This window comes from Lissotriton helveticus, chromosome 11 (genome assembly GCF_964261635.1).
Source record: "Lissotriton helveticus chromosome 11, aLisHel1.1, whole genome shotgun sequence".
Classification (NCBI taxonomy): domain Eukaryota; kingdom Metazoa; phylum Chordata; class Amphibia; order Caudata; family Salamandridae; genus Lissotriton; species Lissotriton helveticus.
In genome coordinates, this window is record NC_136072.1 from 229,755,965 (window position 1) to 229,772,196 (window position 16,232).

General features: G+C 45.2%; 1 protein-coding gene across 4 annotated transcripts in view; it reads left to right on the top strand.

Moving 5' to 3' along the window:
• DHX36 (DEAH-box helicase 36) overlaps positions 1–16,232 on the top strand; it is a 445,724-nt gene that overhangs the window by 224,551 nt on the left and 204,941 nt on the right. For all 4 annotated transcript variants that reach the window (XM_078667890.1, XM_078667891.1, XM_078667892.1 and 1 more), the window contains one exon: positions 1,846–1,901. In XM_078667890.1, coding sequence (XP_078524016.1) covers positions 1,846–1,901 — 56 coding nt within the window. The remainder of the gene's footprint in view (positions 1–1,845; positions 1,902–16,232) is intronic.

The following is a 16,232-nucleotide window of genomic DNA, read 5'->3' on the forward strand; positions in this document are numbered from 1 at the left end:
CTGTCCGCAAATCCGTCTCCCTCCTTGGAAGTGGGACACATGAACTGACTCCGTCTCTATATAGCGGCGTGTGAATCAATTAGTGACATGCTCGTACGTGTCAAAACACAGGTACTGATTTAGAGCGCATAAAGCCGGGGAAGACAGACTCGGTGTCAGTAATAACCGAGCTGACCCTTGACGGACTGATGTTTGGAAATGAATGCCTACACCGGGCTCGTATGCATAATAAAGTTTACATTAACAGGGCAGCACAGATGGTGAAATCGGCTGCTATTCAAGGGATAGTATAGAGATAATATAGAGCCAGGTTCCGGGCTCATGATCTTTTACAATTTGGCTTGGGGACCACGTATAACAAAGGCTGGCTGTGAACTTAGCGTGATGGGGTTACTTTGGAGCCTGCATCTGATTCAGTTAACATATGATAGAACATCGTATTACAATTGTTGAATATTGAGATGCACGTTATGCCTGTATGTAAGGAAAAAAAAGCATTTTCTATGATTCAGAGGCACACCATATAACATTGATTGACTGTTTTTAACATGCATGCTAAGCCTCCTTAAAGGAAAGGGAGTATACCTATTGATAAATGGTAGCCATATATGGGTTTTACCAAAGACTTATTACAATTCATATTAGAAACCTCTTCCTCTATATGAGCAGAAACATATATACAACAAATAGCACAGTCTCATTAAATGCCAGGTCGGTGTTCTGACACTTGATAATTACACATTTTAATGCATGACATAGTTACAGTGATCAAAATATTTAGAATATTAAAAAAAAAAACATGTATCTATTTGCCTCCAAAGACACGCTGGGAGGACATTATCTCATGTTGTACAGGACATGGTTACGTTAGGCCATCTTGTTTTTGATCTCAGGTAAACAGTGGCCAGTATAGCTACTCTCGTGTAATGCATGCTAGTTGTGCATGGCTGACCTCCGATTCATTCAAACCATTATGTATGGTGTCCGGAAGGGACATCCATTTGCATTCCCTTACATCCAGTATTGCCCCAATATCACCTCCCCGAGGGCTAAGGGAGGCTTTCTCAAGAATCAGCCAACTCAGTTGGTCTGGGCTGTGTTCAGCAGTGCGAAAGTGTTCCACCAAGGGTGCCCCCTGGACCCCACATCTGATTCGACTGCAGTGCTGCAGGATCCAGGCCTTCACTTTCTGTTGTGTTTGACCTACATAGGCAAGGTCACAAGGACATAGACTGCAGTAAATTACATTTAACAAATTACAATTCGTGAAGGACTATAAAGTGATTACATGATGTTTATATGTAAACTCTTTAATTTGGATCGTGGTTCGGCATGCCTTGCATTGTCCACATTTGAAATGCCCCAGTGTTGGTGGCAGGTTCCACATTGATTGGATTGTTTGTGCTGCAGGGATCTCCAGTAATGAGCGCACTATGTGGTACTTGACACTTTTAGCTTTCTTAAAACTTCATTATTACTTGTCCTACTCAACCTATTTGGTCTGTAGACGCTGCCTACCCTCCAGGTGGAAGTCCCTTGATTTAGCCAAGTTGGAGCTTAATTATTCTGAGAATGATTATATACCAACTAGGTGGGCAAGGTGAGCACGTGTTTGATGTCTAATGTGGGGCTCGCCTCATTAGTTTGGTACACTGATGAGAAAATAATAAAGATGACCATATGTAATTTCAGCACTACTAGCTTTAAATTAACTGCAAAGTTTTTTTAAGCCAGAATTTTATTTTATTTTTTACACAAAAGCTGTTTCTATTGTGGTAAGATTTATGCTTTTTAAATAATGGTAAAAAGGTTAAAAAAAAAAGTCACCTTTTTTTTTCTTTCCAGATAAATTCATAATTATTCCTTTGCATTCATTAATGCCGACTATCAACCAAACACAGGTATGAAACGTTACCCAACCGTTCTTTGCATTGAATTATTAAATACTGAACCGGACATTAATCAGTGAAACTAACTTTGTTCATTGAAGCACGTGACTTTACATTGTCACATGCCTTCTAGTTACTTAAAAGTGTGACTTGTTTAACACTTCTAACAATGTGACATTTGGAATTCTGCAGTATGATAATGTCTCAATGTTATGTGGGCTTGCGGTCTTGTTACTTAATATCTGTTTGATACAAGATGGTGCCTTTTTTTCATATAGTTCGTTATTTTTTTGTTGCCACACTTCAATTTTACTTTCAACAAATGTAGCTTATAAATGAAGGAAAGTTCACCATTTAGAATTTAGTAAAGAAATTACATTTTCATCAGAAGCTTTTGAGCAACATTCAAGCTTTTGGAGGAGCATTTGGGATCTAAAAAGAAGCATCTGAAATTTTGATCTGCCATACAGTTTTAGACTTTAAACCATGAAATCTCCTCCAAAATAATCTACTGTACAGTATTCTTTGTTTTTCTCTTGATCATTCATGTTACTGTGCCAAATTTTGCATGCCAAAATGTAATGTTAATTTTAAATGCCATTGTGTTTTAACTATTGAGTTTTCCATTCTCATCAAATAATTGTGTAATGTAACATCACCAAATTTCTTTTTTGCGACTTTAGATTCCCCAGTTTCTCACAAAATAGGAAAATATTCATCAATTGTTTGGATTTCTGCAACTGCAGGAAAATCCATACATTTTACAAACTTAAACAAATTACCGTAATTGAGTTAGGGCCCTATGTAATGTTCCCATTTGCAAGCCAAGAATATGCTAATGTGCTGTTTGTAACTCTGAACGAATAGGTTGCATCTCAAATTGTCTATTCACAGAAACCTTCAAAACGACCAGCATAATGAATATTAATTAGGGCGTTTGCAATTAGCAACCCCATGTGAATGGTTGCCAATACAAGATTGGAGACCTGCAATGGAGAATGGACCTTAGTTACTGCATTTGCTTTACAAAATAGGAAACAGTTTTTAGACAACTTGTGTTCATTTAATGGTACAGCTGCTTCTTTCTTTAAAAAAAACATTTGATAAGACATCAGGGTAAGCAGGCAGTTGTCCTCTTGACCACTGCCTACTCCTCTTTCCCTACCACAGGTCGCCGACAAGATTCACAGAGGAGAAGGTTTCCCAAGGGGATGTGTCCCACTTTACAAATTAGTTAGCACCCCAACTTGAGGGTCGGTAATGCATTAGTGGTTTGCAACTGCAGTTATTATTACTAACCATTGAGACGCTCCTATCAAAATTGCAAATAGGAAGTTGTTAGCATTTACATCAACTTACTATTTGCAATTCAGAAAGGATCACAAACGTCCTTTTACTAGTCAAAAAGAATTTCCTGTCTCATAAAAACCCTTTCGTACGTTAATAGCCCTTTTAAGGTCATTGGTGAATTCCATGGTCTGTGAGTGCAAAATGGCTTTATACATCGGGTCCTTAGGTCCTTCATTCTTTTTTAAAGCTGGCCTATTTTGTGACCCTATAAATCTACTCATTAAAATAGTGCTAAAATTAATTCTGTTGGTTTATTCGACTTAGATTTGTCCTGAGGAAATAAAACAAGTGATCTTGCACAGCTCTATTGAATGTCCAGAAAGAAAATAAGAGTACTTTTTTCAGACCTCTCCATGCACAATGCTCACAGTACAAGTCATTTTCCTTTCCAAGCTGCAACTGTTGGGAATGTTTCCTTCCCTGTTGCTGAGAGATCTGTACTCATGCCAGGTGCTGATCATCTTCTGGGTCCTTCTTTCACTGTGAAATTTAGAGACTCCTGCTTAAACAAAGAACTCTATAAAGGTGGAGCAAAGACAATGTTCTCTAAAGAGTCAATTGAAATGCATTTACTGTCTGCACTCTGTTTATGTCCGATAAGGTTGTGACCTATGTAAGATTTTTCTCCACAGTTACCTTAAAAAAAAAAAAGGACTGGTTTTCAGTCTTGGAGCCGGACCTTCCATAGGAGTACTAACCAGAGAGCTTCTTTTTCACCCTGCTGAAATCTGGTACATGCGCATTTGACAAGCTGACTGTTTGCTTTCTGAAGAGAAAAGGCCAAATGCTGCAGCTATAAACGTCTTCCGTAGGTCGCCTTTGAGAGCCTGATCTAGATATCAGAAGCACTGTCTTCCTAATTTTCAGTGTAAAAACAGTGGCTTGTCAACTAGATGGCCTCATTTAGAACATCCATCGCCCACAAGAGGCTTCACCCTCAAAGATGGATGTTGCAGTTGATATTTAAGATCTCCGAGTGTGATTCAAGAATTGTATGTAGGACTTCGACACTGCTTCAATACTTATCTCTAGGCCCTCACAAACCTACAGCCCCCGGTAATTGCAATGTGAAGTGGTATTCCTTTGGTAATGATGGGTGGCATTTAAAACAAAGAACACCCAAAGCCAGCCACAGTAGAACCTATGTTACAACTACGTGGCACAGCCTGAAAGCCCTGCGGATGCAGTTGCTATTGACTCCCACCCTTAAGATGTTTGAAAATTCCGTAGCTTGAGGAGCAAATCTCAACAAAATTTTCCAGTATCCACTACTGAAAATGCATGTTTCAGTTTAACTTCAAAGATAAATCTGCAAGTCATTTAGAGCCATTCAATATTGGAACAACTCTGGGAGAATGGTTTTTTGTATGAAGCACTCTTCCATCTCTCCACCTAAAATTGCACACCTGAAAACTATTAATATACGTCTGAATGCCGGTTAAATCAAATAAAGACTGATCCAATTATTGTAGCAACAGCTCCCCATAGGGCCAGCATTGCAGCCACCGTCTGTACAGTGAAGGCAGAAAAATAGGCACAGTGGGCAAAATGGTAAATGTCTTTGTAAACACTTCAATCTGGCCATTAGAAATTGAGTTATTCATTTGAGAGGGGGTGATTCCTACCAACTTAATAATCACAAACTGGTTGGGTCATTACACAGTTCTGAGTGACTCTCTCCCTCACCCAACCACCCATACCCCCACCCTCCTTGTAGCAATGGCCAAGATTCCGGTAATCTCCAGATTATGTGCGTTAAATTCAACCAGTAACAATTTATAAAGTAAAGAAAATCCTAAGCTAATTTAGAAAAATTGAGAAATCATTAATGAGAAAAAAGCACCAAGATTATTAGATTGGGTAATTGTATGTAGAGATCTACAATTTTAAGGGTTGAAGGCACAAAGCGACGGTTTAAAGCAGACTGTGATGAAACAGAGAGCTTGATACACCAATTATTCTTCCCAGTCAAAGTTTTTACCATTGGATTTAGTCTACTCAGTGGAAGTCATTATCCTCAGGCAAGGTCCAAGGCTTTGGCCAGTGAGGGTCCTTCAAAGTAAGACGAGTCATGTCGAGCTCCTGCTGAATCCATTGGTTCTGGTGCAGAAAGCTCAAATTAGGGCACAGCTGGATTTTATGGCTGCTGAGGGTGCTTTGTCGGTGAGAATGTTGCCTCATCTTGGTTCAAGGTTTCAGCTTCGGACAGAAGACCACGAACAGCCACACTGATTGGTAGACATCGTACACCGCCTAGGCATCGGTCTCCCACGTGGTCCTCTTCCACGCACTAGTCAAAGAGACTACTCTCCTACTCTGACGGAAACCCGCCTTCAAGTGTCTCACCAGTGGATAATATTAACACCTTCCACGAGGTATTGGCTAGAGAGGTACATAAATTGAAAATAGAAATGCCTACGACTCTGACAAAACCTCTGGTTATTTTTTAAACTCTACACCACAGATTAGTGTACAGACCATTGTGGACACCTTTGTCACGCCGGCATCCCTTAAGTCCGCTCCTGCAAGGATTTAGAAAACATACAAAGCACGAGAACAAGGTACACTGTTTTTGAAGGCAGATCCTTCACCGGATTCAAAAGACTTATGCAGTGATGTCTTAATCGACTGTTCTCCTGATAAGGAGAGCAGAGCCCAAGATTTTCTGGGGTAGGAAAGTTTGTGGTACCTCAGCTTATCCAGTATTAGGGTATCTTTCATAGATTCACATGCCTGAATCATTCCCCGTCGTCGAAGCGGGAGTCCCACGGTAAATAAAATATATAATAGCAGTGCCTAAAATTTCTTGTAGTAGGCTGGAAAAGCCTAAAGGCCTAACTAGGCCTCAAAACTTAGCAGCCTATCTACATCATTATGTAAAAAGACCTGAAATAGTAGCCTCAGCCAATCAGCTGTCCTCACCCTCTAGAACCTTCCCAGCTCAGGCAGTTCTCCTCAGATTTTCACCGCACTTCGTGTGTAAGGGAGTCTCCCTGAGTGCCTACTCAGTTTTTTGGATTTTCAAGCTTATAATGTCTGAAAGGAAAGCTCTTTTCAAACCTTGTGGAACCTGCTTCAAGAAGAGAGTCCATGTGGATGACAAGCACTCGGATTGTATTTATTGCCTGCACCCTTCACATGTGGTGAAGGACTGTAGAATTTGCCGTACCTTCCCTCAGAAAACCATCAGGGATAGGGAGGCAAGGGTTCTTTTGTGGCTAAAGTCTTCATCCGCTGATGAGGAGGACAAAGCCTCAACTTCTAGCAAGAGAGCTAGATCCACAGACAATGCTTCTCCTGAGAGAAAGAAAATGTTGAAAACCTCTCAGAAAGCTTCAGAACCCTCTAAGAGTGCATCGGCTTCTTCACATGTGAGTACTACCCAGGCCAAAACTATATCTCTGGTGTCTGTACCTACTACTACTTGGACTTCTACCTCCTCTTCTACTTCTGTGGTTACCACTTCAGCTATCACGTCACCTTTGATGTCTGTACCACCTTTGATATCAAAAACCAAGTCACAGTCTTTGAAATCCTTCTCTACGAAGGCTCCATCGACTAAACCGTCTGCTCCGTCGACGACCGCAAGGCCGTCGTCGACGAAGACATTGTCTCCCAAGGACTCGTCGTCGAAGCCGTCATCGACGACCTCATCGTCAACGAAGACATCATCGACGACCTCGTCGACGAAGATTTCGTCGACGAAGACACAAACATCGGACACGTCGACGAAGGCGTCGTCGACGAAAGTACCATCGACGACCCCGACGACGAAGGGCTCGTCGACGAAGACACCATCGACGGTCCCGTCGACGAAGGACTCGTCGACGAGGACACCATCGACGGTCCCGTCGACGAAGGACTCGTCGACGAAGACACCATCGACGGTCCCGTCGACGAGGGACTCGTCGACGAAGACGCCGTCGACGGTCTCGACGACGAGGGACCCGCCGAGGACGGCCTCGTCGACGACGGCATTATCGACGCTCTCAACGTCGAAGGACTCGTCAACGACAATACCTTTGACGACCTCGTCGACGGCAAGATCTTTAGCATTGGCAGCGCCGTCGACGGAGAATCCGTTTACTGGGACTTCTGCTCATCGGCTGCACGGTTCCCCGCCAGCAAAGATACAATTCACTCATTTTCAAATGAAAACTTATAAAAGACAGGATTATTCACATATTTCTCCACTTTTGCCATCGCACATTTTGGAGACATACATGCAAGGAGAGTCAGATGAAGGGGAAGAGGATGATGACCCCTTTGGGATTGCCTGTCACCCTTCTCAATTGCATATTAAACTTCAAGAGGATGATGAAGAGGAGGTTCAGGAACAATATACGCATGACGTCTATTCCACACCATATCAGTCACCTCATTCTAGACTTCCTCGGTCTGAGGACACAGCACATTTGCCAACTTCCTTAATACAGGATTTGCAAGCTATGTTGGCAGATTATCGCCAGAGATTTCCACCCAATGAGGGTGCGCCCGCTGGGTCATCTGCTCCGATTCCCGGGCCACGACCTCCGTCGCCAAGAGCTCCTTTGTCACCACAACCACGTACTTCACCAATTCCTCAGGTTGTGGACAGTTCGTCCTCTGATGGTGACGAAAGTAGAGAGGAGGGAGAATTACCGGATAACACTCCAGTGGACCCTTGGGAGGATTATGTCATCCCTACACCTTCTCCGCCTCCTCCCCGTCCTTCAGAGTCTCCGCCTGAAGATATTGGGGGTTTTCACAATATTATGCAGAGAGCTGCTAATAGATTTGAATTGGTTGTCACAGTTGAGCAGTCGGACTGCTTTTTACATGACTTTAAGGAGGGGTATCGGAGAGTGATCAGAGCCATACCTATTATTGACTATATATGGAAGGAAGGCCTCAATATAATGAAAACACCAGCTTCCATTCCAGCCGTTTTGCAGAGGATAGACAAAAAGTATAGAGCACCATCCGATACTCCTGCTTGTTTAATCGGCCATCCTCGACCGGATTCGGTCATTTCTCAAGCTGCGCAGCAAAAGTCCAAAAATCCTTCTGCTCCCATCTCAACGCCACCTGACAAGGAGGGAAGAAGGCTTGACGCCATTGGGAAGAAATTTTCAGCAAACGCAGCAGCATCCATTAAAGCGGCTAATTCTTTAGCTATCCTGGCTCGTTATGATAGACAAATGTGGTCTGAGCTCACGGAATATCTTGAGCTGATCCCGGAGGATCAACAGATGGATGTACGCAGAATTGTGCAGGAAGGCGAAAGGGCGGCCTCAGAAATTATTGATTGCGCCCTAGACATTTCTAATACCAACTTTAGACAATTGGCTGGAGCAATTGTGCTTAGACGTCAAGGTTGGCTCAAGGCTACCACTTTTAGACCTGAGGTCCAAACCAAAATCTTTGACATGTCTTTCGATGGTGAGTCATTGTTTGGAAAGCACATTGATGACGCTTTATTGGCTATTAAAACCGATACCGATGCAGCGAAATCTCTGGGAACCGTGCAATACAAGAGAGGGTCCTTTAGAGGTGCAAGAGGTCGTGGTTACTCTTCCAGAGGAAATTATTCAAACCAACAAAATCGACAGTATCAATCTTCCTACAACAAGCCCTACTACCAATCTTCTAACCGGCAGTCTGCTTCTGGTTCTTTCTCTCGGCAAGGAGGGAAACGGCGCTCAGGCAATCAAGGGAGAGATTCTAACAAGCGCCAATGAGCTTTGCCGGATGTCGGCCACCCCTCCTTCCCTTCCCGTGGGCGCCAAGATTTCCGCCTTTTACCATCAATGGCGGAAGATAACTTCAGATCAGTGGGTCCTGGATTTGGTCAGCAAGGGACACACTTTGGAGTTTTTACAAAAGCCTCCCACAACGCCGCCCAGGGGTCCCCCTCGCCTGCGCTTACTCTTCAAAGAAGCCTTAAAGATGCTACGCAAGAACGCAATAGAACTAGTCCATCCTTCTCAGAAAGGGCTGGGCTTTTATTCACGCTTCTTCCTTGTGGAGAAAAATTCAGAAGAGTGGCGTCCAATATTGGATCTGCGCAAACTCAACAAATATCTAAAGAAACAGAGTTTCCGCATGGTGACGTTGAAGGACATTCTGAATTGTCTCAACGAAGGAGACTTTCTGGCTTCTCTGGATATGCAAGACGCATATTTTCACATCCCTATTCACCCGAACCACCGCAAATTCCTAAGGTTTCAAGTGGCCGGCGTCCATTTCCAATTCAAAGTCCTCCCGTTCGGCCTCAAATCGGCCCCCAGAATCTTCACGAAATGCCTGGCTCCAGTGGCTGCAATGTTGAGGTCCCTGGGACTCCAGGTGTTCCCATACCTCGACGACTGGCTGTTAAAGGGTCCAACCAGTCACTCGACCATGGAGGCAGTCAACAGAACACTTTCACTGTTCTCGAATCTGGGACTGACCCTCAATTCTCAAAAATCTCAGCTCCAACCTCGTCAACAATTGACTTTTCTGGGTGCAGTCTTGGACACATGCCAGTGCAAGGCATACTTGACACAGGAGCGCCAAAACAAGCTCGTCAAACTGGCAAAACAAATATCCGCAAAAAAGTCGCTTTCAGTTCGGATATATGCTTCCCTTCTGGGGATGTGTTCATCTGCGATCAATCTCATTCCTATGGCAAGACTCAGAATGAGACCGTTGCAGGAAGAGTTGCTTCGTCAGTGGAAGCAGGTCGAGGGATCATTCGACGACCGCATCAAAGTCACTGTCAAAATGAAACAGGCTCTTCTCTGGTGGTCGAAGACGCACAACTTGTCGCCGGGCCTCACCTTCCTCCAAGAGATTCCGGACTTCACTCTGACTACGGATGCGTCCATGGAAGGTTGGGGAGGTCACCTTCAGGACCTTCAGATCCAGGGAAGATGGTCTCATCAGTACCAACAGATGCACATCAACATATTGGAACTCAGGGCCATTTTTCTTTCCCTGCAAGCTTTTCTACCAAGGATCGTGAATTCGTCCGTCCTGGTGCGCACGGACAATACCACCAGCATGTTCTACATAAACAAACAGGGAGGAACGAAATCTCTTACCCTGTCACTGCAAGCTCAGGAGATGTGGGAATGGGCCTTAAGTCACCGCATATCCCTCAAAGCAGAGCATGTTCAAGGGGTTCAAAACTCTCTAGCAGACAGTCTCAGCAGAACTTTTGTGGACTGTCACGAATGGGAACTCGAACAACATCAAGTAGACACAATTTTTCGCCTTTGGGGGAGACCAACGCTGGATTTGTTTGCCACGCAGCAAAACAGCAAGTGCCTGTTTTATGCCAGCAGGTTCCCAGGACGGGGGTCAAGAGGAAACGCCCTCCTCATGAGATGGACCGGAATGTTTGCATACGCTTATCCTCCGATTCCGCTCATTCCGAAAGTCCTGCAAAAGATGAAGAGGGAACACTGCACTCTCATCCTCATTGCTCCACGTTGGCCAAGACAATATTGGTTTCAAGAGCTTCTCCTGCTGTCTCAACAGCCTCCGTTTCGGCTCAAACCGACAATGTCGATGCTGACAAGAGAGGGCGGTCAGATCCAACATCCAGATCCTCAATCGCTGCACTTGCACGCTTGGCTCCTGATTTCCTAGAGTTCAAAGACCTAAACATTCCCTCGGAATGCAGGAAGATATTGTCGCAAGCACGTGCGCAAAGTACCATCAAAACATATCGTTTCAAGTGGAAGAGGTTTTGTTCATGGTGTGGAGATAATGACGTTCATCCGCTGCAGGCTCCTCCTGAAGCCATCCTTCCATACCTGCTTTCTCTAGCTAAATCAGGTCTAGCCTTTTCTTCTATTAAAGTACATCTGGCAGCAATATCCAGGTTCAGGAAGAACTCCAACAAACCATCCTTATGTTCTTCCTCCTTGATCAAACAATTCCTTAAAGGACTATTCAGAGCTTTTCCTCCAGTTCGTCCTCCTCCTCCGGAATGGGATCTTAATGTAGTCCTTTCCCAACTTCTTAAAAGGCCCTTTGAACCAATCCATAAAGCGGAACTGAAGTGTCTGACTTGGAAAGTTGCAATCCTGTTGGCTCTTACTTCTGCTCGCAGAGTTAGTGAAATACAGGCGTTCACTATTACTCCCCCTTTTCTGCAATTCTCTAAAGACTTTGTTACACTTAGGACCAACCCTAAATTCATTCCTAAAGTGCCAACTCAATTCCACATTAATCAACCGGTCAAACTCAGAACCTTTTTCCCGGATCCAAAAACTCCTGCAGAGAGGGTTTTACATTCTCTTGATGTCAAAAGGTGTCTGAAATTCTATCTGCAAAAAACGAAAGACATACGTAAATCTACACAACTGTTTGTTGCCTATGGAAGACCCACCTTCGGTCAAGCTGTCACAAAAGCAACTATTGCCAGGTGGTTGTCTTCCACAATTACCTTCTGTCATGACAAGGCCAATAGACCTTTATCAAGGAAGGTCAGAGCTCATTCCACGAGAACAGTGTCGACATCTACGGCCCTTTTCGCTGGAGTGACTCTAGAGAACATTTGCCGAGCTGCTACTTGGAAAAGTGTGCACACTTTTACCGAACATTACTGTCTGCAGTCGGCAGTTCAAGATGACACAGCTGTTGGTGATGCAGTGCTGCAGCATCTTCTTCACTAAGGTTGGAAAGATTATATATTTTAAACTTTACATATTTCTAATGCTGTCCTATCTGTTATATTTGAAGGTTTTGATGCATATGTTATGTTAACATGTTTTGTACTCTATTACCTTCCTGGTTGTGTGGGGATTGATTTATGTTTTCTTTGTCTCCCACCTTCCTCTATCGACAGACATGATGTTACTGCTTGCTATTCTGATTCAGGCATGTGAATCTATGAAAGATACCCTAATACTGGATAAGAAAACGAGTTACTTACCTGTAACTACGGTTATCCAGTATTGGTATCTTTCATAGATTCACATGCACCCACCCTCCTCCCCGGGAGGGCAGTTCTAGCTATGGATACTAATTCTCACTTGTGCTGGGAAAATCTGAGGAGAACTGCCTGAGCTGGGAAGGTTCTAGAGGGTGAGGACAGCTGATTGGCTGAGGCTACTATTTCAGGTCTTTTTACATAATGATGTAGATAGGCTGCTAAGTTTTGAGGCCTAGTTAGGCCTTTAGGCTTTTCCAGCCTACTACAAGAAATTTTAGGCACTGCTATTATATATTTTATTTACCGTGGGACTCCCGCCTCGACGACGGGGAATGATTCAGGCATGTGAATCTATGAAAGATACCAATACTGGATAACCGTAGTTACAGGTAAGTAACTCGTTTTCTTTTCCTTTCTTAAGGTGGCCAGCGCATCGGCCCTCTTAGAAAGATTCAAGGACAAGCTCCCCAAAGGAGATCATCAGAACTTTGAGGACTTTCTCCAGGAATGAGGCCTTGTGGCGATTCGGATACGTGCAGCAGTGGATAGTGCAACCTTGGCAGCGCATGCTTATGCACATGGCATATGTGCTAGATGCTCCTCTTGGCTCCGACCTACGGCACTCAAGCTGGATGCTCAACAACGCATCCTGAATCTTCCCTTTAACGGTCACTCTCTTTTTGGTTCCCATACAGATGATGAAATGGGCAAGATGAAGACGGAACTCGACACCCTGAAGGCGGTAGGTCTGGAAAAGAAAAAAAGATTTCCGTTGCAGGTACAGGACATACTATCATAGGCCTTATCAGAGGGTTCAAGCCCCTCAATTGTCTCATCGTCAGCAACATAATGAACCCAGAACGCAGTACCAGTGGCACTGCTCTGCATCTAACCGGGGAGTGCCACACCAGTCCTCCACATCTACAAAAACCCCAGCAAAACAATGAACAGTCGCTTCCTCCGTCGATAGTCTCCACTCCAGTGGGGGGTAAGTATTGCCAATCATCTACAAGAGTGGCACAACATTACAAGAGAACAATGGGTATTGAATACGCTGCAGAGTGGGTACTCTCTGCGGTTTCATCATCCACCCTCGGCAATTCCCCCAGCAAAATCTGTCTGTGACCAGTTACAACTGCTGCAATGAGAAGTGTCCACTCTACTACAAACGTCCGCAATAGTGGAAGTTCCTCCTTCCCAAAGATGAAAGGAGGTGTACTCCCTGTATTTTCTGTTACAAAAGAATGGCCCCAAACCAGAGTTCTAGCCAATTTTGGACCTACGCTTCCTGAAGTAGTGCATCCGCAAAGACAAATTTTACATGTTGGCTCTCCGTCAAATCTATCCTCACCTTCACCAGGGAAACTAGATGTGCTCAATAGACTTTCAGGATGCGTATTTCCACGTGCCAATCAACACAAAACATTGCAAGCTCCTGCGCTTCGTGGTAGGGGCTAGGCATTACCAATACAATGTGTTACCCTTTGGACGAAAGTCGGCCCCTCAAGCCTTCACTAAGTTCGTGGCTCTGGTAGCCACGGCCTTACGATGCCAAGGGCTGTTCATCTATCCTTATCTGGACGACTGGCTACTAAAGAGGGCATCTCCTCAGCGCGCTCTAAACCATTATCGCAAAAACAACAGGTGATGGACAGAATGCAGAACAATGTCATACATTCACCCCAGTACAGAGATCTGGGCCTAAATCCATCGTTTTTTTGCTCACCATGCCTTTCCAGTTTGAACCCAGCCATGTGCAAATCAGTCTTGACCCTGTGCCCCATGGGAACAGTCCAGCCCGAACTGCCAAGCCAGGTCCTCCCTGGACTGGAAACAAGCATCCAAGGACCGGTTTCGGGCTTTCAGCCCTCATCAGCCTGGATAGCTTGATTCCAGTGGCATGGAGAGCATGGGACTCACGTCTGAGCATACCCATTCCACTTGGGGTGACAAAAGCAAAAACAACAGGTGATGGACAGAATGCAGAACAATGTCATACATTCACCCCAGTACAGAGATCTGGGCCTAAATCCATCGTTTTTTTGCTCACCATGCCTTTCCAGTTTGAACCCAGCCATATGCAAATCTGTCTTGACCCTGTGTCCCATGGGAACAGTCCAGCCCGAACTGCCAAGCCAGGTCCTCCCTGGACTGGAAACAAGCATCCAAGGACCGGTTTCGGGCTTTCAGCCCTCATCACCCTGGATAGCTTGATTCCAGCGGCATGGAGAGCACGGGACTCACGTCTGAGCATACCCGTCCCACTCGGGGTGACAAAAGCAAAAACAGGTGATGGACAGAATGCAGCACAATGTCATACATTCACCCCAGTACAGAGATCTGGGCCTAAATCCATCGTTTTTTTGCTCACCATGCCTTTCCAGTTTGAACCCAGCCATATGCAAATGAGTCTTGACCCTGTGCCCCATGGGAACAGTCCAGCCCGAACTGGCAAGCCAGGTCCTCCCTGGACTGGAAACAAGCATCCAAGGACCGGTTTCGGGCTTTCAGCCCTCATCAGCCTGGATAGCTTGATTCCAGTGGCATGGAGAGCACGGGACTCACGTCTGGGCATACCCGTCCCACTCGGGGTGACAAAAGCAAAAACAACAGGTGATGGACAGAATGCGGAACAATGTCATACATTCACCCCAGTACAGAGATCTGGGCCTAAATCCATCGGTTTTTTTGTTTGCTCACCATGCCTTTCCAGTTTGAACCCAGCCATATGCAAATCAGTCTTGACCCTGTGCCCCATGGGAACAGTCCAGCCCGAACTGGCAAGCCAGGTCCTCTCTGGACTGGAAACAAGCATCCAAGGACCGGTTTCAGGCTTTCAGCCCTCATCAGCCTGGATAGCTTGATTCCAGTGGCATGGAGAGCACGGGACTCACGTCTGAGCATACCCGTTCCACTCGGGGTAACAAAAGCAAAAACAACAAGTGATGGACAGAATGCAGAACAATGTCATACATTCACCCCAGTACAGAGATCTGCGCCTAAATCCATCGTTTTTTTGCTCACCATGCCTTTCCAGTTTGAACCCAGCCATATGCAAATCAGTCTTGACCCTGTGCCCAATGGGAACAGTCCAGCCCGAACTGCCAATCCAGGTCCTCCCTGGACTGGTAACAAGCATCCAAGGACCGGTTCGGGCTTTCAGCCCTCATCAGCCTGGATAGCTTGATTCCAGTGGCATGGAGAGCACGGGACTCACGTCTGAGCATACCCGTCCCACTCGGGGTGACAAAAGCAAAAACAACAGGTGATGGACAGAATGCAGAACAATGTTATACATTCACCCCGGTACAGAAATCTGGACCTAAATCCATCGTTTTTTTGCTCACCATGCCTTTCCAGTTTGAACCCTGCCATATGTAAATCAGTCTTGACCCTGTGCCCCATGGGAACAGTCCAGCCCGAACTGCCAAGCCAGGTCCTCCCTGGACTGGAAACAAGCATCCGAGGACTGGTTTCGGGCTTTCTGCCCTCATCAGCCTGGATAGCTTGATTCCAGTGGCATGGAAGGCACGGGACTCACGTCTGAGCATACCCGTCCCACTCGGGGTGACAAAAGCAAAAACAACAGGTGATGGACAAACCATTATCAGACATGTCTAGCCTTGTTTCAACTACTGGGTTTCCAAGTCAATTTCGCCAATTCTGTCTCCCAGCTGTCCCAAAGAATTCCCTATCTAGGCGCCACACTGGACTCCAAGTCGGGAAGAGTATATCCTTCGGAGGATAGACTATCATCTATCACTCTAAAGTGCAGCTGTCTTCTCCTCACTCTTCAAGCATCAGTCACGCAAGCTGCCTTTCTCTTGGGGTTGATGGCATTGTGTATCTTCCTGGCCCCCGATGTCAGATTGAGGATGCGTCCTTTGTAGCAGTACCTGGAAGACAATTGGGCCAACGTACAGCTCAATGGTACGACAAGATCAGTTTCTCGCAGTCCACACAAGCTTCCATTCCATGATCAACTCTGTACAAGAATCTCCTAAGGGGAGTCCCGTTTTATCAAACACCGCCAGCACAGACCGTGATCAGGAATGAGTCTCTCCATGGGGTGGGAGGCCACATGGGAT